The sequence below is a fragment of the Ictalurus punctatus genome, chromosome 12 (assembly GCF_001660625.3).
Source record: "Ictalurus punctatus breed USDA103 chromosome 12, Coco_2.0, whole genome shotgun sequence".
Lineage (NCBI taxonomy): Eukaryota > Metazoa > Chordata > Actinopteri > Siluriformes > Ictaluridae > Ictalurus > Ictalurus punctatus.
The window spans coordinates 26,901,819-26,924,166 of NC_030427.2; the positions used below are offsets into that span (position 1 = coordinate 26,901,819).

At 42.5% G+C, this 22,348-nt stretch overlaps 1 protein-coding gene across 1 annotated transcript; it reads right to left on the reverse strand.

Moving 5' to 3' along the window:
- Window positions 1-3,140: 3,140 nt before the first annotated feature.
- Window positions 3,141-21,257, reverse strand: mylipa (myosin regulatory light chain interacting protein a). The gene is made up of 7 exons (XM_017482366.3): window positions 21,002-21,257; window positions 19,856-20,046; window positions 9,260-9,445; window positions 7,715-7,912; window positions 7,142-7,306; window positions 5,645-6,056; window positions 3,141-4,340 (listed from the first exon to the last, which is right to left on the reverse strand). The coding sequence occupies exons 1-7, from the start codon at window positions 21,086-21,088 to the stop codon at window positions 4,161-4,163; spliced, it is 1,419 nt and encodes a 472-aa protein (XP_017337855.1). The 5' UTR covers window positions 21,089-21,257; the 3' UTR covers window positions 3,141-4,160.
- Window positions 21,258-22,348: the final 1,091 nt, after the last annotated feature.

Below are 22,348 nucleotides of genomic sequence, written 5' to 3' on the forward strand. Positions count from 1 at the left end.
GTTAATTAACATCCAATGTCTAATGTCCTTTACACAATCCTCAACTTTACTAAGCTTCTGTCTGTCCTCTGGCTTCGCTGAAACATACAACTGTGTCTCATCAGCATAACAGTGGAAGCTAATTCCATACTTACGAATAATTTGACCTAGGGGTAGCATATATAAAGTAAAGAGCAGTGGGTAGTGTAGTGTAGTATAGTGTAGTGTAGTATAGCGTATTATGACGTAGCATTGTGCGGTGTAGTATTAGTATAGTATAGTATAGTATAGTGTAGTATGCTGTAGTATGGTATGGTATGGTATAGTACAGCTCAGTGGTGGATTGAAACTCGAAAGTCCTGAGCACACATGGAGTCGATCATGACCAGATTTTTCATATCCATCCAACTTTTATTTTTAAGTTCATTAATTTTTGTATATTGTATTATTCTTAAATGCGTTATTTTATTTCATATTTCATTTATTGCTGAGTCTCTACTGTTGAACACAAACCTCATCAGCTAGTGACAGCAGGTTTGACTGCAGTGTGTTGCTCTGTCAGCAGGTGGCGCCGTGAAACTGCACTGAATTGGAAAACTGTACAGGGCTATTTTTAGTTCTAGACTAAAAACAAAACATAGCAGCTCATGAGCAACAGAAGTGCTTACAAATGTGTCAGAGAATAATTTGTGCCAAACCTTTGATGATAGATTTGTAGTGCACATTTGTGACTTTCAATTTTGCTCTTATACTTTTTTTTTCCTTCTCTCCCCTGATGTGTAATGTTCCCTGTAAACACCAGTACAGTAGGAGGAGTGGATTGAGATCCATAAATCATTATATGTATGCATTATATATGAATGATGTCCTGCAACACAAACTGCATTTGACATTTGTTTCTGAGTAACAAAGGCTGTTATGTAATCTGATCAAAATGTCTGTAACCTATTGTAAATTCTCCTTACATAAGCAGTTCCCAAGCGCTCGTGGTTAAATATTAAACACAAACAGACTACACTGAGGTGCATGTTGTCTGGTTTTTGCCTCTATACGCATGAACGGTGGCTGATAAACTGGATGGGGCACATTCATTATGGATTCCAGTCTATACTGAACTGACAGAGCTCAAGCCTGGGACATTATATACAGTCAGAATGACAGTGATATATTCACCAAGTATAAGGTGTGCACAGAATTTCCCTTCAGATTGTCATAATCAATTCCAGTAATATAAAGAATGACGAATACATACGGTATATGCAGTACAAACAGGGGCAGACTGATAGTTTTAATTTCTGCTTGGACTGGATTGGATTGATAACCAATTATTTAATCTCTGGGAATTTAGTCGCGCCTGAATCTGTCACGTCAGTATTTATAGGGACGGTGGAAAGCTTATTTACTCAGTGTGAAAAGATTACACTGTCTTTTACCTAGCTGAAAAAAGATTCCTTGATATCCTGTTTGAAAAGAGGTTTCGTTTCTTTTTTGCTCGGTATGAAGACGTCTCCTGCCAAAAACGAAACCAAAACGCAACCAAGCCTTGGCTGAGATTAATAGAGGAGGAAGAAGCCGCCTTTATTGATCACATATACATTACAGCACAGTGAAATTCTTTTCTTCGCATGTCCCAGTATGTCAGGAAGTTGGGGTCAGAACGCAGGGTCAGCCATGATACAGCGCCCCCTGGAGCAGAGAGTGTTAAGGGCCTTGCTCAAGGGCCCAACAGTGGCAGCTTTCAGTGCTGGGGCTTGAACCCCCAACCTTCTGATCAATAACACAGAGCCTTAACCGTTGAACCACCACTGCCCAACATCCAGAATTAACATGAAGACAATGTTAATGTGGGGTATTAACAATGTTAATGTGGGGACAATGTGGGGTATTAGCCGAGTTATTGAGCTACAGTACATAGCCTACAAATTATATGTGTTATGGGAATGTAAACTACTATTTACGTTACTACGTAACAATCATGTGCAACTTGCTCTTGCATTACAACAAATTTACATGAAACCTATGAGGTGTACATAATACACATAGAAGTTAATAAGACAAAAATAAAACCCAGCTTTACATGTTAAAAACTGCTTACTGACTTATACAAAGCACCGACACTGGAGACTCCTTCAATAAATATCCTTCCAATAAATATCTTCTTAAGAAAACATCACCAAATCTCGCTAGTGATTATTAAATACCATGTTTTAAAAAAAACAACACGTATATTTTAGACTTGGATTAAGTGGCGTGTCCTCCATACATGTCCTGCCAATTAGTTGTTAAAATAGAAATGATAACATGTGCGTTAAAATGAACGTCATTTTAACTATCAGAGATGACGTTCTTAGAAAATTCATCACCCAATCAGAATCAAGCACTGTGATGTCCGAACTCAGCATTTCCATACCATTACCATATACAGTACATCACCATATATGGCCTTGCTAAGTGTCGACGAGCTTAGCTCAGATAACCTGTGCATACATTACATGATTCCCGACCTCTGAACCTCTGCACCCTGATCTTACGTTCGTCCTCTCCTTCTGTAACGGTATGGAAGATTATCGTCTGACCTCCGACCCTGCGTGCGCCACATGTTGCTCAGCGGACCACGCTGAGGAGTCTACTCTGTGAGAAACGTGCGTGAATACATCAGCTCTACATCATGTGATCAACTCCAGCCTCTGTATCAGCGCCATGAGGAACTGGGTGAAAGGGAAGACTGGCTTTATCAGATGTAGATGATAAAAGAGCCAACAGTGGAAGCGAAGAGGTTCAAGTTCTGCACTAGTGACCAGGATGTTTGCAATTTCAATTGAAACAAAACAAAAAAAAACCCTAAACAACCCTGAATGACCTACATAATATTTATAATACACATGTGATCGTCAGTGGCTCAAAGATGTATCATGTTGATGTAGACGTGTTGGTCTATTTTCACTTTCCTTAACCCCGGTGCTTTTCTAGCACTTGCTTCATCTCTAATCTATAGAGATGTGCTTTAGTCCTTTAGCCTGTCCAGCTTTCTCACCTCCTCATCAAACAGATAAGCCTGCAAAGATTCAACCGTCATTCAGATACCATCAAACCCATCACACTGGTCATCTCAGATCTTTTTATACGAATACAAATGCAATTAAAACAAAAACCTCGAGATGTCCTTGTTTAAAAATCACAACTTTATTAATACCTTTTGTTCAAAGAAATATAAAAAGACTCTACAAGTACAGAGCATAGTTTTTGCTTCAAATAAACAGAAACAAAATCTATTTGTAGAAAATGGAGAGAATAATAATAATAATAATAATAATAATAATAATAATAATAATTTCACCCCTGCAGTGACCGTGTCAGCAATAAAGAAAATAAATTCCTTTCATTTTATTAACGACAATAGTCTGTGCAAAGGAAGAATATGCATAACAAACACACTGTGTTACTGCTACATTAAGGCCTTAGAGCCTTAAACTCCTTGGTAAAGTGACGGTGTCAATATTTTTCTATTTTATATACATCCCACATTATAAAGAACAAAAACAAACAAACAAAAGTTACAATTGCACCAAGTATCCTTTGCATATGAGGGATGTCTCTAGGGTGATGAGTGAAGTTGAAGTGATCACAGGGTTAAATATTCGAGATGCTCACAAGACACCTTTCTATCGTTTAGCCTCCTTAACTCAGTGCCTGGAGTATTAATCAGACCGTGAGCGCTAAAAATTTACGTGAATAAACGTTAGAGGCCCGATCGTGTTCGCTCGGTAATTCCTGTAACCTTCAGCATAAAAGAAAGGGATATTGGCATGATACACACAAATACTGCGCGCAATTCCACTGCAAAATCCAATACGGTCAAAGTGGAAAAATCACGTCATAAAACAAACATAAAACGCAATTAAATAGGAGGAGGAGGGGGGGGGGGGGGACAACAACAAAAACAACCACTATCAGTATGTTTCTAAAATAAAACTGAAGGCTATGATAGTATGGATTAGAATAACAGAACAAACTTCAAATAAAAAGATAAAGTAGCTGTTTATCAGATCAACTGATACACTTAATTTAAGATAAAGTACAAAAGTCTCTACGGAGGGTCTCTTCATTGGTGGTTTTAAGAACAGAGAGAGATGGTGAGCGGTTATAAATAATACAAGAAAGAAAGCGATGTGGAGGTTGGTTTAGGTCTGGCAGAGTTTGTCGTCGCTGCAGTAATGGCTGGTAGTGCAGGTGTGTGTGGCCATGGAGCGGTGGATGGGAGCAGGACTGTCGCTGCACACGGTCAGGTTCAGCAGACTGGAGCAGGTGGGCAGGTAGACGTGCTGGATGTGTTCCACCTCCGAGCGACACACCGGACACGACTGCAGATACACAACACGGTCACGTCAGTGTTACGGTTCTAATCGATAAACACGGTAATGAACTGTTACATGGTTCCGAGCTTCCCTTCATGGGTTCTACGTTGAGCCATCTGTGATAAGATGGCCAAAAAAAACAAAAACAAACAAATAAAATAATCCACGAGCAGCTACACCTTATACAGAGACGTTATAGTGACACATGAACACACCATTTCGATTCCACGTCTTAAAAGCCGCCATTGTCCAATTAACATCTACTTGCGTTAGTGAAGAGATTATATCAAATTTACATCGATATTTCCCGCTCTCGAGATCCCCCATCCTCACAAATCTAACGCGGTTATCCGACAACGCCTACCGTGCGAGCACGAGCCGCTCAGACGTGTGAACGCTCCTCCGTAAGAGCACCTCCAGGAATAAAACCCAAGGCACGTAGGCCACCGAGTGGAAAACAGATGAGCTCCTGTAACCTCCATCAATCCCCTCGCATCAGACGGAGGAATATCAGCCTCTCGTTAAGGAGTGGATGAACGGGGATTAATTCCTCAGCTCGGCTTCTCCTTCTGCGGCGTTGCAGACCCAGTCGTGCAACAAAAGGACTTCCTGCTCAACTCTAAACCTAATCCCTTCCTTAGCTAGCAAGCTAGAAAACTGATTTCAGTAGGGCTTTGATTCATTTGGATGAATTCGAAGCCGTCCTCTGCTCTTCCGCACGGAAATAACCATTCGGGTCGTCACAGAAACATGGCTAAAGTTACGGAGGCCCGGGGACCTTATTTCTCTGACAAAACATAAAATACACAGTTTCTCTTCACCATTCAACCCTCCTCAAGTGTCCCCTCAGGGAATTTTAATTGTTCTTTTGTTCGTTTCTTTTCCATTCATGCTCGTTTGTTTTTTTTCATACATTTCTTTGTTTGCTTCTTTGTTCGTTTTTGGTTTGTTTCTTTGCTTGTTTATGTGCAATTCTTGGGTTGTTTGTTTTGTTTATTTTTTTTTTAATGTTTGTTTTTTGTTAATTTTTTTGTTTTTCCTTCTTTCCATTCCTTTTGTTCTTTCTTTTCTCTTTTGCTCTTTGTCTCTCTCCACTCAACTCAGCCTTGGGAAGGCAAAGTATGAATAAAAATATATAAAATCTAAAATAAACGCAGTATAATATAATACAATATTACACATCAGAGTTTGTGAAAAACTGTGGGTTTTTTTTTTTTTTGGATTACGTCCTCTCATCATTCACAAGAGAAACATTTATTTATTTTGATGTTTTGGAGGTACACCGTGCGTGCGTGTGCTTTGGGTCTCACCTGGAGCTGTGCGGCGCAGTTCTGGCAGCACACGGTGTGGCCGCAGGGGCAGAAGGCGGCGTCGATCTCCTCCTCACAGCACAGCATGCACAGGAAGGCCTCGCGCAGCTTCTGCAGCTTCTCCTGGAGCAGCCGGTTCTGCCGACACCCTCCACACTCCGGAGCGTTCTCCTGTCCGTGCCAAGGCGAGCGGGAGGACGGAGAACGTGCACCCGACCGGGACATCAGGTCCACGATGCCGGCGTTGTACAGCGCCCGTCTGGCGTAGTCGTACACCTCCTTGGACGTCCGGCGGATGTCGAAGACGTACTTCTTGCCCAGGTTGATGTTCTCGTTGAGGAAAAGTGAAGCCAGGTGGCCCTTGAAGTCACGGCTGTACTGCATCATGACTGCATTCGTTACAGTGTCGCATCTGAGGGGACGCAAACAAACCTTTTGATTAGATCAGAGTGGAACATTTATTCGTTACAATATAATTATCATAATATCCTGTAAACATCTGGCGGCTGTGACACGTGTCCTAGCCTGCACCGAGAGACTGTCCAAAGTGCTGATTCACCTTCGCTGATCTCTCCGGGAGATACGACTGGCTAGTGAAGTGATGCTGAACGTCAAAAACTGTACGTAGGATAAAAGTTGAAGTACAGCGAGAGAGCTTGATCTTGAGCAGAGACGAGGCAAGCGTGTAAAATCGGACGCGAGAGCCGTACACACACCGCGACAGACAGGGCAGGTGGGTGTGGAGAAGCGGCGTTTTCAGAACCTGGCTGCAGCAGCGGTCACGCTACAGAATCCGCCTGGAAGGTTTCATCGCGTCACCTCGACACGTGCCGTTAACCGACATCGGGGCGGTGAGAGTAACTCTGCTTCTTGCCGAGTTGCATCACACCACCTTGATGTTGATTCTTTTTCTAGAACAGCACATGAAGAGTTTTATTCCTTTATTACTGCACCATCCGATCTCACGTAATGTCTTCTGGCTTTGTTTACAAGCCTTGTAGTCATTTTGTGTGCGGCTTTATTTAACGGATTGATTGGCTTATTTTTAAAATGATGCATAAACGCAAACTTTGGAGATGAACTGTTCGCCGGGACAACATCCTTGCACCCATCTACTAAACTGACGTGAACATAGCGATCTCCCGGAGGGTGTGAATGTGTCGGCGCAGGTTTGTGTACGCCTCGTACGTCACGTACCGTCCCCGAGTCCACAACAAGGAGGTTTAGAAGGACAAAGTACAGCTCTGCGACACAAACGCAGCAGGACTTTGGACAACGGACTACACTTTGGTTTTAGAAGAGCTTTTATGGTGACCGGTAGACGTTAGATCCTGAGATCTTCTCATGATACACTTTTCTAAGGATCGTAAAAGTAGCCCTTACAACAACAACAACGGTTTCAGTCCCTGAACAAGTAGTAGTCCTGGTTGGTGCTTCAATATGATCTGTGTATCAGTTCCCCCACGGTTTAACACGTGTACGGAGCTATGAGCTGACCTGTAGAAGGCGTGCGTCTCCGTGATGGCCCGGTACAGCCCGCTAGCCGCTCGGTTACTGATCAGCTTGAACAGTAGGACCACACTGTCGCTGCTTTCCTTCGTCACGGTCAGAAACACACTCTTCCCCGACTGTGTGGCGATTTGGATTAAAGGATACGAAATCCTGCAAAAAACAAAAACACTAGATTATTGCATGTTTTGGCATCATTAGATGCTAAACGACATCGTTAATGCGATCTGTATAGACGGCTCGGAGGAACGAACGTGACCCTATGACTGTATTTCGGGACTCGTCAGGACACGTGCAGTATTTTGGATTCAATATAATAAAGTTTTAGATAAACATACAAGGATTATTGTGCCTTACACACACAAAGGTGAACTGTCTACACTTATAGAACACCTTTTTACCTTAGCGGTTCTACAAAGCACTTTAGAGAAACACGGTGGCGGTAGCATCGCGTTTCACTTTTCACCAGCAGGGACTGGGAACTTGGTCAGTTTTGCATGCAAGATAGTCTGAGCTAATACAAGGCGAACTAGAAAACCTGCTCTAGTAGTGTCTCAGTACCTGTTGACCAGGCTGAAATCGTCCCTGCAGATGGCGATGCCATCAGGTCCTACTCCGACCGCCAGCCTCTGGCCCTCCGCGTCCCGCGCCCAGTGCCACTCCACGCCGTAGTGCTCCAGAGACGCTACCAACTGCAGGGCCTGGTACTCCACGGAGCCCTGGCTCAGCCCCTCCAGAGCCTTGTGCTTGGCTATGATGCTGCCAAAGAAACACACACACAGACACAGTGAGACCGTAATATACGCCTCGGACAATGAAGGCGACAAATGATGTAATCAAAAGAGTGGCAAACGTATTCATTATGGTGGTATGCAGATTGGGACGGAGCCAGAAATAAACCAAATCAAGAGCTGTCCAGCCAAACACACTCTTTTCTATGCTGAGTCAGTGAGAGAGACGGATGGAACGGGATGAAAACGCACGCAAAGTCTCCTTTTGTACCCGAGAACATCCTGCATTTGTAGGACAGACCATAAGCCATCAGCAGTACGTTATCTAGCGAGCGGCTTTCACTCTGCACACCTGAGGCAAAAGCTCCTGCTGTCACTGTCAGCATATTTACAACAGCTTTCTTTGCAAAGCATTATGGGAGACGAAAGCTTGTTACAAAGTGCCGACACTGCAGACGTCTTTTAAAACGCAAAATAAATGTCTCCTCACAGGGGGGAAATAAATAAAATAAAATAATAATAATAATAATAATAATAATAATAATAATAATAATAACCATAATAATAACCATAATATCAAGCTGCTAATTAATCAACACTTTCTGACCAATCAGAACAAACATAATGAAAGCACAAGTCACATCATATCACCCTCGTATCTTTTACTAAAATCACGCACTCCTTTCCAACAAGGCAGTCGTTTCAGCCTCGGGTTTGATTTAAAACAACGTAATTACAAATCATCAGTCACTTAATTAAACCCTTTCATAAAAGCACACACACGGGTGGTGTTGCAATTATATTGACGAAGACAACACGGAAGCTTTATTTACACAAAAACGTGTGTGTGTGTGTGTGTGTGTGTGTGTGTGTGTGTGTGTGTGTGTGTGTGTGTGAGAGAGCCGGTAAACACTGCCGTGTTTGGATGGACATGAACTCTGACCTCACACAAACACACATGCTTTATTTGGCCCTTTCCCAAACGCCACTGCTCAAACCGAGGACTCCGCAATCAGGCGTGAAGGAAAAAAAAAAAAAAAGCAAAACAAAAACGCAAGAATCATAATCGTCCATTTAGCCATTAATGAATCGATCGGGATTACTCTTCACAGTTTTTCCATCATCACGTTAGAATTAAAAACATTTAAACTGCATTTTATTTCACACGGCGCTTCAACGGGTGTTAATCTTTTCATCTCTGATTCGGAGTAGTTATTTGGGTAGAGGACGACGATATGGCAAAAAAAAAAAAAAAAAAAAAAAATACCACGTGACAGTTGTTCGCTGGGATAGACCTCAGAGCGATCCTGGGAAGGCTGTGAATCTGTGGCAGCCATTTTGAAACAGGGGTTTATAATTATAATTGCTGGTGTACCTGTTAACCGTCTCTTGGTCGGGATCTTTTCTGCACAGCTCGGTGTACCAGTACTTGGCCGTGTTCTGGTTGTAGTCGCCGAACTCCGCCTGCGCCAGGAGGGCGCTGAGCTCCTCGGCCTTCTCCGAGCACATGCGCAGATGACCGCGGTGCAGATCCTCTTTAACGTGCATGAAGAACAGGTGCCTGAGAGAGAGAGAGCGAGAGAGACAGAGATTGAAGTATGAGAACAGGTGGCTGACATGCAAGACAGAAGAGGACTCTGATTACAGACTTCAGCACCTACTGGGGGTCAGGGATACAGCCAAAACGCTGCATCATTGACATTTTATCCGTTTACAGTTGCGTTTAATCTTGAACATCTGTTAAACGGCTTCCCGTTATCGTTCACGTTACAGCCGCTATAGAGAAGTGGCTCCAAACCTCCATCCTGAACACTTTCACTGTACAGCTTAACCTTTGACCGGTACACAGCGTGGACACTGGAGACTCCCTGTAGTGCTGCATGCGACTACTCAACGTGCAGAAGTGTGACTTTTGAGCGGCGTAAAAATGAACAACCCCAAAACCACACTCACTATTAATATCGGGGTAAAAGCAGAAGTGAACAGAGTTCACTCTTCCCCTGCCCGTCAGGCAGCGTTTCATAAGCTGCATGTGGTGTGAAGGGGTTTGACTTTCACCTTGCTGCCTCCCTCGCACGGGCGTTCTCTCTTATCAGCTGGCAGAGTTTGACCTGAAGTCAGACGCACTGCTGTTCTGCTTCGAATTCGTGACCCTTCCAGTTTGCTCCTGCGCGATAAGGAAGTAATCTACTCGCGCTGCCTCGGTGTGCGCGCGCACGCTCGCACTATCTGGACGTTCCTCTTAGCGCCTTACGTTAAGCGCTTTAAAACCTTCCACAAAAGAATAAGCCCGGGAAACTACACGGCGAATTCATGTTGCTGTAATTTGCCACTGTTTAGCAGCTCTTCTCGCTTCGGTATCATTAGCGGAACATTTTCTCCTCAACGCGTGCGGCTTCGGATTCTCGCTCCAGTCTAGTTGTAACGTGGCGCTTTTTACTGCCGTTTTAATGAAGCCCTCTTATTCCAACTACCCGTCACTGTCCTGAATGAAAGACCGTTAGAGTCTACAGATACGGTAATGAAAAGGACGTACAGTGGCTCATGAACATAGCACGCCTTGGTCTAACAAGGCCTTCTTACTTGTTAAACAAATAATCACGGACATCCATCTTTCAAGGCTTGACCTGATCTTAATCCCAGTCTGTAGAAAAAAAAAAAAAAAAAAAAAGGCTTCAGGTTGGGATTAAGCAGACAACGTTTTAGAGAGGACGAAGGCGCGGTCTTCTATTCAGAAGCGATTTGGGGATTTTCTCAAAAAGCATGTGAGGGACAACAAAAGGGAAATGGAAGTGAGAAAACCCTATTACCTGTTTATATATTTCAAAACATTTCCTGAAAAAGAACACTTCTGCTTTGTGCCAGGATTAATACGAAAATGACGTTTTTCCTGCTGTTATCCTCCAGGACGAGCGGTTTCTTTTACCGCCGGACAAACACTCGGACGCGGTGATAAATTACAGCGGGACGAAGAAAAAAAAAAAGCTGCAGATTCGTTTGTGGTCTGTAGTGAATAACGGACTCGCTCTGGTCCGGATTGCAAGCTTATTACTACGAGTTATGAACTCCTGTAACTTCTCGTTTCTCTAGTCCTCCTCGTACCGCTTTTACGACGTATACGGCAGGATTCCTTCACGCTCGGCACCATGAACGTCCACAGGAACACAGAGTCCTAGGACTGGACGGCATCCCAACTTCCTGCTCTTTCAGCCCCGACAACGAAGCTTTTAATAATAATAATAAAAAAAAAAAAAAACCCTGGTAAATATTGACTTGAGATTAAAGGGAGAACGTGGTGTAATAATAGATGAGGGATGAGCGATTAAAGGACGGGTCCAAAACAAAAACAAGATATGGAGATCACGTGTTACGCATGCGGGTGTGGAACAATAAACACGCTGGGTGGAAAGACAAAAGGCGCCGTGAGTAAGAGCTACCTTCCCTGTGGTGACACCGGAGTGCGCTGCTCATGTGATGAGCTACCTGAGAAGCGAAACAAAGGCGGGCTGATGGAGGGAGGGAGCCAGGGGTTACTGTCGTTCACGGGCCACGCTTCGAGACAGAACGAACGGCGCCGGTTTAGCCGATGAGGGAAAACAAAAGTGGAAGACTGACTGGAGGTGGTGAGCGCGGGGTTACTGTAGTTCACAAGAACGAACAAGAGGCACCGGTTTGCCGCGTGCCTTAATCGAGATCAACACGCAGCTGCTCTTACACAGGCGTGCATACTTCAGCACATAATACCAGCTTTCAAATGCAGTGCCACATGTTATTTTAAAAATAAATAAATAAATAAATAAAAGTACTGTGGTTTAGTGCTTGGACCCCGGCTCTCTAAAACACGCCATGTAACCTCATATGGAAAACATGGAAGTAGGTCATTAGTCAGATAAAATTCACTGGGAAACAGATACAGCGAGCATGCGGCAGTATAGATCGCACGACAACAACCCAAAACCCTGCTATTTTTATTTTTATTTTTAAATATGTTCGTCTCAGTGGTGGGTGGGACGTTAATTTCGCCATACGGGTGTGCCGGAAGGCAGGCAGGCAGGCACGGGCTACCGAGTCAGCGTTAGCGTGTTAGCACAGAGGGCCGGACAGATGACAACAGAGTCACTTCAGCATGCGCCTCGACATCCCCGCATGCTTGTTTACAAGGCGAGATCCTTGGCACGAGAAGTCTAAATCCTACAACTTCAAGCCGTGTCGATTGGGTGCATTTCTTCCTGTAGAGCGATCACACCTTTGAGCGGTTGAAGTTAGTTCAGATGGCTAGATGAAAACGAAATATCTTGGTAAATTGTCGATGCTGAAGGTTTCAGGGTCCGCATCAGGACAGGAGATCGTCATCACGCCAACGGAATCAAAGCAGCAGAGATGTTCATCTAGAACTCGGGAGGCCATACCGGTCGGTACCGGTTGAAGGCGAGGCAATAATTAAACGCCATGTTAGATGTGTACAAGGTGTTAATGTTTACACAATATGTTTATATTCTTTAAAAAAAAAAAAAAAAAAAAAGAAGAAAGGAAAGAAAGAATGTTTAAACAGAACAGGAAGCACACAAGGCTCTCTCTAAACGGCGGGAAATGATTTGAGTTTTAACTGCTGTACTGTTAAACAGTGACGGACGGGTTTGTTTGAGGTTTTAGAGAACTGATAAGCAGTTCTTGTAAGTGGACTGTGGACTTCACTGAATACACACATATCTCTTAAGACTCTTAAGGGGAAAATACAGAAAGAAAGAAAGAAAGAAAGAAAAAAAGCCACACTGAGTCACTGGGCTGCAATGTGAACAGAATGAGCTTCCGTACAACACAAAGCCATCAGTTCAGCACGATCACATCACGGGAAGAGATAAACGAGCGAAGACAGGAACCTCTCACAAAGCAAGAAGGAGGTCACCGTTCGACAGGAGTCGGGCGCGTCCGAGTCGGGGGCTTTTGAGGAGTCGGGGGCTTTTGCGGAGTCGGGCGCGTCCGAGTCGGGGGGCTTTTGAGGAGTCGAACTTGGATACACTGCCAAAAAAATAAATAAATAAAAAATAAAGGAATATTAAGTCTTTTGTCTGATCACATCCCTTTCAAACAAAGCCCACCTCATGCGCTTCCACATCCCCTACAGCAGTGTGGTCTGACTGATATTCAAATGAACGGGGGAAGGGAAAGACCATCTGCTTTTCAAAAGACTGGACACTATCCAGAAGTGTATAATAAGCTACATGTTTAAAGACAGGGCTGTTTAAGAGAAACACCACCCATCCCAGGGATATTCCTTCATCGTCTCGGTTCCATCTGGAGTCATCGTGCCTGACCCGGTGTGTGTCAGGCACTCGCCACGGAACAAGAACTTCCCCGGAGTCGAAAAAAAGTTTGGCTTTCTTTCGTTTTTTTTTTTTTTTTTTGCCCAGAGACGGCAACACGTCAGCCAATCAGGGCGGACGTAAGCATACCTCACCGGTTGAGCTGAAACAAAGCTCTTTCATTCTGTCAAACAAAACAGCCCCGAGCTGCTCAGCCGGGGTTACTCTCAGTCAACGAACTATAGTAAACCCTGCGCTGAAAACCCCAATCCACCCCCCTACACACACCTCAAACACACGCAGCTCATTTGCACAAAACGCACTTAATCACCACAGCGACCACAACACGTTCTTACGTATATAAAGAGCAAAAGTTGTTTCTGCCTGGTACAGAACGAAACATTTGAGCACATTTATAATCAGGTCTGCTCAGCGGTGTGTTCTGCAACGAGTCGCAAACTGCTAATTAAAACCTGCCCAAAAAGTGTGTGCCCAAAAGTGTGAGGAAAAAAAATGAAACCTCTCTCCCAGCTCCACGCCTGAGGGAACCAGAGCCATGTAGGTTACTATAGGTCATGGAGAGAGGAGGCTAAACCGGTCCTACACTCACAGTGTGTGTGTGTGTGTGTGTGTGTGTGTGGCGCGCGTGCAAATAAGGAACAGCACCTCAATCTATTCAAGACCTTGATAAGCTTTAAAAACAAAAAACAAACCCCCACGTTATACAACAGTGAAACAACACACATTAAACAAAGATATTAATCTGAAACGCAGCCTACACGTGTGTGCGCGTGTGCGCGCGCGCGTGTGTGTGTGTGCGCGCGTGCACGCACAGTTGTCAGCTACAGTGTGTTCCAAAAAAGAATGGATACGAATGCAAATGGGCCTTTTAAAGGAAGTAAAAGGATTCTGGAATAATAAGGATCAACATTTGTTGTTGGTCGAATTAAAAAGAAACCTCATGAAAGTAATAAAAGTCTGCACCAGTGCCGTTTAAACAAAATAAATACATTTTGAAAATGGTGTACTGGTGTCCGAGGTCAAAATATCGATACTCAAAAAAGGCAGATAAAAGGCTGTGAGGCTTGCTGTTATTGCTTTTCAAGTAATGAGTTAAAAACACCACCACCACTACCTGTCAATCAGCACGATACATATTTGATGAGATCTGAAGCCTTTCCTGGACGCCTGCATGCTTTTCTCCAGCTCTGTATCCTGAGCAGTGTTACAGCAGTACAGGAAACACAGGCTGGGTATTTATTCGAGTCAGTCTTGCTCAGGAGACTGATGAGAACATTCCAGTTAATAAGAGCAGATTAAAGGATTCAGCCGGTGTGCTGATCACATGGCCGAGTGGGAGAAGACAGGTAGCTGCCATGTTTACTGAAAATGTTCAGCCACTACATACGACCTGCTTCCACTTCCTGCTCCTAGTCAAGGACGAACCGAGGCAGTGAACACCTACACTCACCACTTAAACAGCTTTAAACAAGTGTGTGGATGTGCTTTGCATAGTTCCAGCAGAAACACAGGACACTTTGCATGCGCGCGCGTGTGTGTGTGTGTGTGTGGGGGGGGGTCCGGCACATTCTAAACATCGGAGCTTATTCGTGTTTAACTCGATGCATGCTTCGTCCCCCTGAGGACTGTGTTTAATAGTGGGTGAATTAATGATTTATAAAAAAAAAAATAAAAAAAAAAAGCGACAAGGTTCCTGATCTGAATCTTAAGCTAACCACTTAAGTTCACCGCTTAAAGGAAAGATTTAATTATTAACCAAATACAGGGGCGGGCGGGGGAGCAGATTTTTTCCATGACTTAAAGAATAATAAAAAAAAAAAGACAAAAGAAATAAGTGAGGAATGAACCACTTACAGAACAGAGAATTGCATTTGACTCATGCTTGAAAAGATAAAGTAATAAACAACAAAAAAAATAATTCACAAAGAAAATATTTAAACAATTAAATTAAAATAAAAGATTGAAGCTAAGAAAAAAAAAAATGTTCATGAATTTTTTTTTTATTAAAACCCACAACTCAGATCTTGGCACCAGACATTTAAAATGATCGTGAGAGAGAGAGAGAGAGAGAGAGGGATTATGTGTGAATGTGTGTGTGTGTGAGAGAGCGAGAGAGAGAGAGAGAGTGCGAGTTTATGTGTGAGTGTGAGAGAGAGAGAGAGAGAGAGAGTGCGAGTTTATGTGTGAGTGTGAGAGAGAGAGAGAGAGAGAGAGAGAGAGAGAGAGAGAGAGCGCGCGCGAGTTTATGTGTGAATGTGAGAGAGAGAGCGCAGCACTTTAAATTTCACTGTGCCAAAATAGAGCAGAGCTGATTAGAGGAAAAGATCAGGGACCTGCTGTGCTTATGATCTCACACACAGCACAATACACATAAAATGTGAGGTATGTGACACAGTGTGTGTGTCACTCTCAGAATGTGCATATGGTTTAAATCCACGTCGGGGGAAGTGTGAGCAAACGTGTGTGTGTGTGTGCTGGAGGGATTTAACTCCAGTGACCCTGGAGGTCAGCAGAAGATACCGGAGTGATTTGAGCCTCCAAGGACTTCAGCACGAAGACACTTTAACCTCTTCCTGCCTGAAAGCTCTGAACCTGGAATTATTAACTCATCGAATAATCCAAATATAACCCAGATCTACAGCCAGGCATGAACTTGTAATCTACCCTCCTGCATCTCGAATACCAAGCTAACTGCAACCACCCAGCCTGACTGTCTCAGGAAGTGGGACTGGGTGGGACTTTCAGCTCCGAGTCTCAACGAGAACAGCCCGGATCTCTGCAGTTTACACAAAACCTCAAAATATACGATAAAACCCAGGATTATATTCATCACCAAAATATTAGCCAAGTCAACTAGCTACATTCACGTGATCAGGATCAGTTATACAACAGAAATAACACATAACATTAAATAAACCAACACGTGCAGTAATATGCACTTATTCAGCATGGCAATACAAAGTAAACCAAAACAAGTAAATAAATAAAATGCTGTGTACTTACATTATTTTATATATATATTATATATATATATATATATATATATATATATATATATATATATATATATATATATATATAAAATAAATAAATAAATAAATAAATAAATAAATAACCATCCTATGAAATGACTCGGACTTGGTTTAGAATCCTCTGATCAATATGTACTAACTTTGCCTTGAACCTGGCGCAGACCTACTGTTAATTCACGAAAGATGAGGACGTTAGAGATGAACTATTCGAACAGCATCAGCGTCTCAGGAGAAATCGCCTCGCCCGTCACCAAGCCCATTAAAATCAGCTTAATAATACGAACAGGAATCACTTCAGGTGTCTGTCCCGCCCCCCGTAATCAAGCCATGTGAATCGTTACCTTTTAAATAGGGCTTACGTTGATAAGGCAATAGAATATCGAAATCGTGAAAAATGATTACGCAATACCATTTTCTGAGATATTGGTGGCATGGTGGCGAGTTTTTTTTTTTATTAAACATTTTCAATAATTACAAATTAATAATGGTACCAAATGGATGTTGCTGATTAGTTGCCATTTAAAAACAAACAAACTCTTCTTTGTCATTCCAGGCATTAAAGAGACGTCTGATCAAAGTCAGTTTGTTAGACAAAGTTATCCATCGTGACGCGTATCGTAGAAGAGTCCTCAGGTATCGTGATGGGATATAGTCGTCATATCGCCCGGACACGTCGACCCGAACGCGAGTCTGACCGTCACACCCCTAACGTCAGTGTGCTTTAAAAAGGTGCACTTGCTCAACATGCTCACTGACGGAAATGCACGTGAACATGGTTGGATTTCTGCTGACTCGGACTGTGACGGACATGCGGTTAAATAACAACCGCGCCTGACTCCCGGACTCTCGACGTACGGGGTCTGTTTACAGGAACACAAAACCGGTGTAATGAACAGAGTCGATAGAAAGCGCTCCTAGAGGTTATTTTTCCCAGTTCATGTGGAGAGTATTACATAACTACAGACTAATGTATAGCATAAAGCTTGTGCAACAGGCTGAGAGAAAGAAAGACGTGGGGGATGGACACACACACATAGGAGAGAAGTGTGATGTGATATGAACTGATGGGCTTTTCACACGTCTGTGTGTTCTACAGTAACACTGGTTTGTTTTCTCTGCTCCAATACGCCCGATCAAAGTAATCCGCTAATTAACACATCTTTCCTGAGGCGACGTGGGCGTGTTAGATAAATGAAAACATGAAGTCGGATTGCTGCTTCGGGCTGGTTCGCTCTCTTTTACAACACTGCGTTGGAGAGACAGGTGTGTCCGTGTTTTTTGGTCAGCAGTCAGCAAAATCGTGTGAAAGCCTTCTCCGAGAAGGATACAGTGGAGAAGAAAAAACAAAACAAAAAACTCACTGCAGTAATAATAGACAAGGCAGTGAAGGAGGAGTTGATTCTGAATCATTTATACACACTCAGAGTGAGTGAGTGTGTGTGTGTGTGTGTGTGTGTGTGCGCGAGAGCTCCAGCACTTCAGATAAGGATGATACACTTTTGTGTTGGTGAGCGATGCAATACAATGCCCTCAAGCCTAGGAGATGTAGGGCAAAGGTGAACGCACAAAGAGTTCGAATGCGAGCCTCAGCTGTGCATCACACACGTGCCCTCACACACACACACACACGCGCTCTCACACACACACACACACGCACGTGCGTTAACACTCTGCCAGGGGGGTGAACAATGAAGTACTTTCATAAGCTTCCAGGCTGAAGCGAGTCAGAAATGTCAAGCTAAATACGGACAGCCATCTATTTCCCAGCAGGGATGAGGTCACGTCCTGTCAGTGGTAGACCACTGCCTGCTTTCTGACGAGCCGGCCTGGAGCGGATCGCTTTCAGTAAATGAAGACAATTCTTCTGTAGAAATGTCATCACATCTTTTCACACCTGTAAGCTTGTTAGGAGTTGCGATTTATGACTTGAGTCCCAAGGACCTCTGCAAAAAATTCCAGTGGAAGTTCTGCAGTTTGTAGGTTGTAGTTCGGGCCAAGCCGCGTGACGTGACATCACTACAACACGCATTCACCCAAAGCCCTCTTCGACTCACGCATCTCGAACACGAGTACAGTTTAAAGAGGGTCTCGTTTACAAACATGGAGATGGAGAAAACAAAACAACCCGCCCCCAGCATTTTTGGCCGCAACAATAAAATATAAATAAATAAGCGAAATCCTGTACAGACTGATTAAAAACCTCCGTCATAGCAGCGTTCATGCACCCTCATCTAGAATCTCACCAATAGAAGGACGGCACAGCATTGCGAAAAACTGACGGAACGGCTACGAAAACGTAAGCGGCGATGACGAAACGTAAACAAAAACATGTTCACTTTGAAAAACCTTCGTTTATGCAACAAGTTGATCTCCGGATTGCACGGCTTCGACGACGTGAACAGAACGTAGTGGTTTTTGTTACAGCCGTAGATCTACCGTAAGAAGATCATCATATCATCTGACACGGAGAACACGGTATGCTAATCACACAGGATTCAGCTGAATTTTTATTGGGATCGTTTCATACACTGTGACGAGTAATAACCTTAAATAAAATGATGAATACGTGAATAAATAAAATAAACATGGTGTCAAGAAGCAGACGGATAAGCAGTACACGGATAGATCTTGGAGCGGAAAGTAATCAGCAGGCAACTCAACCCACAGATACGAGATCTGAGAAGCCACACAACTTCTTTACTGCACATCGAAATGGCTTGGTACACACCCAGCGCACCTGAGCCAGAACACCATCTCGCCTTGACACGTCTGAACCTTGTGACTTTACACCACCGAGACATGTCCAAACATCTCCACTCGATCATCTACAACCTCTCCGTAAAAATGTTAGAAACATTCCAGACTCAAAAAGCCTACCGCTTCATCGCGGGGGAAAAAAAAAAAAAAAAAAATCCGTCTTGAATTATTAAAAAGGAGCCATGAACGGTCTGGCGCTCGACAAATAAAAGAACCCCCCACACAAACTGAAGCGAGAAGGGAGGTGGGTGAGGACGAGAGGCTTTGCAGCAGGGATCGCATTTCCATGTGCAGCCTCCGAGCCTCACGCTGCTCAATGACCTAGAGTTACCCTGAGCGAGCGGGGTTACTACAGGGCATTCATCACTGCTGGAGGAAGAGAAGCAGCGACGCCAGACAGGCTCTTGTTCTTCGCGATCTCTGATGTATATTTCAAGCAGCCCTTAGGAAACATCACTGCACATGAATTTTTCATATTTAACATGACCCAGATTTGCTCTAGAACAAGACTATCAGTTTAAAAAAAAAAAAAAAACCCAACTGCATGTACTTCCCCTTTTCTCAAAGCGCCAACACCGATACACTCATCTTGACTTCCTGTCGCGCTTCTCTGAAGTGTGAACTATATTTGTCAGATATTCTTAAGCGCTTGCTCACTTGTAAACACACGTTAATATTGGACTAAAAACTAAAAACAAACAAACAAAAGCTTAATCCAGTCAGAAATCTCACTGCACTAAAAATTTGTGATCCCGAATTTTGCCTACGATGATATGAACGTCAACGCTGTCCATTTACAGGCACGTTAAGACTCTCGTTGTATGTGTATTAAGACATTTCCCCCTGTGCCAGAAGTACCTGGTCTGCTCTTGGAGTATTAAGTGGGGTTCGACGAAGAACTTGACCCTCAGTCGGAGCCTGCAGGGAGTCACGCTGTCCATCTGCTGCGAGATTCGGTTCCTCAGGTTCAGCCACAGGTTCTCTCCTTTACTGCCGGAGAACTGCAGGCCAAAATAGTCCACTTCTATGACACCCAGCTTCCTACATACCTGCAGCAAAAAAAAAACAAAACACAAAACAAAGACACAGTGATGATGACAACATCATGTAGCTGGAATTTCACGGTATGGCATATTTGGACTCGGGTATACAAAGCATGCCAGTCCAGATAGAACATGGAACAGTAAGATTATTTAATGAACAGGAACAACTTGTAGAGCCACAGCCAAATGTTGTGCTAATTAACGACAAGCTATGAGGATGTAGTGTTGAACATGAAAGTATACAGGAAGCAGGTACAGTACAGGGGATTTGAACTAAAGTAACCTCAGTCAGCTGTACCACAAATGACACCGCAGAGCAGCGCGTTTAAACAGGAAGAAAAAAAGGTGTCCATTTGAGGTCATTTCTGACCAAGCATTTGGGATAGATAGAGATAGATGGAGAGATAGTTAGAGATATAAATAGATAGATAGAAAGAGAGAGAGATAGAGATAGATAGAGTTAGTGAGAGAGATAGAGAGATAGTTAGATAGAGTTAGTTAGAGATAGACAGATAATTAGTTAGTTAGAGATAGAGAGAGATAGATAGATAGATAGATAGATAGATAGATAGATAGAGAGACACAGACAGACATTTGATGGGAATCTCAATGGATGTGATTTTTGTTAGTGGAGTACATGGATGTGATTTTTGTCTACAAGTACATTTGTCAAATTAAAAAATTGTAACCGTACACATTTCTAGAGTAATTTTGCCTTCTGAAAACAAACAATAACAAACATTAAAAACACTTCCCCCATTCTGTAAAAGTTGCACTTAATCCCAGAATACAGCTGAAGGCTTCAGAGGTTTGTTTACCTCACTCACACCGACTCGTGTATGATTTCACTCTATTGTTTACTCCTTAAACACTTCTCCTGAAAGCACTGGACGTTCATGTAACATGTTAGAAAAGAAAATGAAGAAGAAAAGGCGGTTAAAACAGACTCAGGCTCTCCCACCTTGTTCAGACAATCCTCTCCATTCGCCTTCGCGTCAACTTCCACCTCCATCACCACCGAGTCCGGCCGCGTTACATGGCAAAGCATTTTGGGAATCTGTATGTATTTATTCACTTATCTTTGGTTTTTCCCAGTGCTTAATTAAATAAAAACAAACAAAGAATAAAACGACCCTTTTCAGTCGGTAAACCTACATTGAACCCTCAACTCACGTCCCTGAGCTGTCTCTACACCGCACTCTCTCTACGGTGTAGCTGTGTTCCGGGCGCTATATGAATGAATCAAGATTTAAAGCTCCGCCCACTTCCGGAAGTAAAGACGAATAGTCGACTGTCGACTTCATTTGCATAATATTTGCATTGGACCAATGGGAAAGCATTTGGAGGCGGCTGCTCTAAAAATTTATGTCGTAGTAATACATACTTTTAAAAATATAATACTATTATCTGAAATGAGCGTCGCTCACTTAAAAAGAATATAAATAAATAAATAAATAAATACAAAAACGTGCATAGGCATTTTATTTTTCTCTGAAGAAGAAGCACATATGCAACGTAATTCAACACTTATTCAGTGTTTATTAACATTTATTAATAACGAAATTCGATTTGAGGCAGAGTTTTTCTTATGAGAATCTTTACCTTGAGTGAAGAATTTGAAGCTGGAATTCAACTTTAACTAGAGGACGTATTAGATAAGAAACTATGATTTTTCTTGATGAAAAATTTCAATACGTCTTCCACCTTTTGCAAGACCACGCCAACAAGAAGAGTATAAAAATTTATAAATGTAAACATTTACTGTATATATAAGTAAACATAAATGTTTACATAAAAGTATACATTTACTGTATATACTGTATATATATATATACATCTATATATATCTATACACACACACACACACACACACACACACACACATATATATATATATATATATATATATATATATATATATATATATATATATATATATATATACACACACACACACACGCAACCTTGCAAGCCATGAGAATGATTCCAATATATATATATATATATATTTACTGTATATACTGTATATATATATACATCTATATATATATCTATACACACACGCACACACACACACACATATATATATATATATATATATATATATATATATATATATATATATATATCTCTCTCTCTCTCTCTACATATATATATATATATATATATATATATATATATATATATATATATATATATATATGCCAAGAATGTGTGTGATATGTGTGCGTGTTATATATATATATATATATATATGTAGTGTTAATTTCCCCTATGTATGGTGCCTTTGGGATACCTTATATATAAC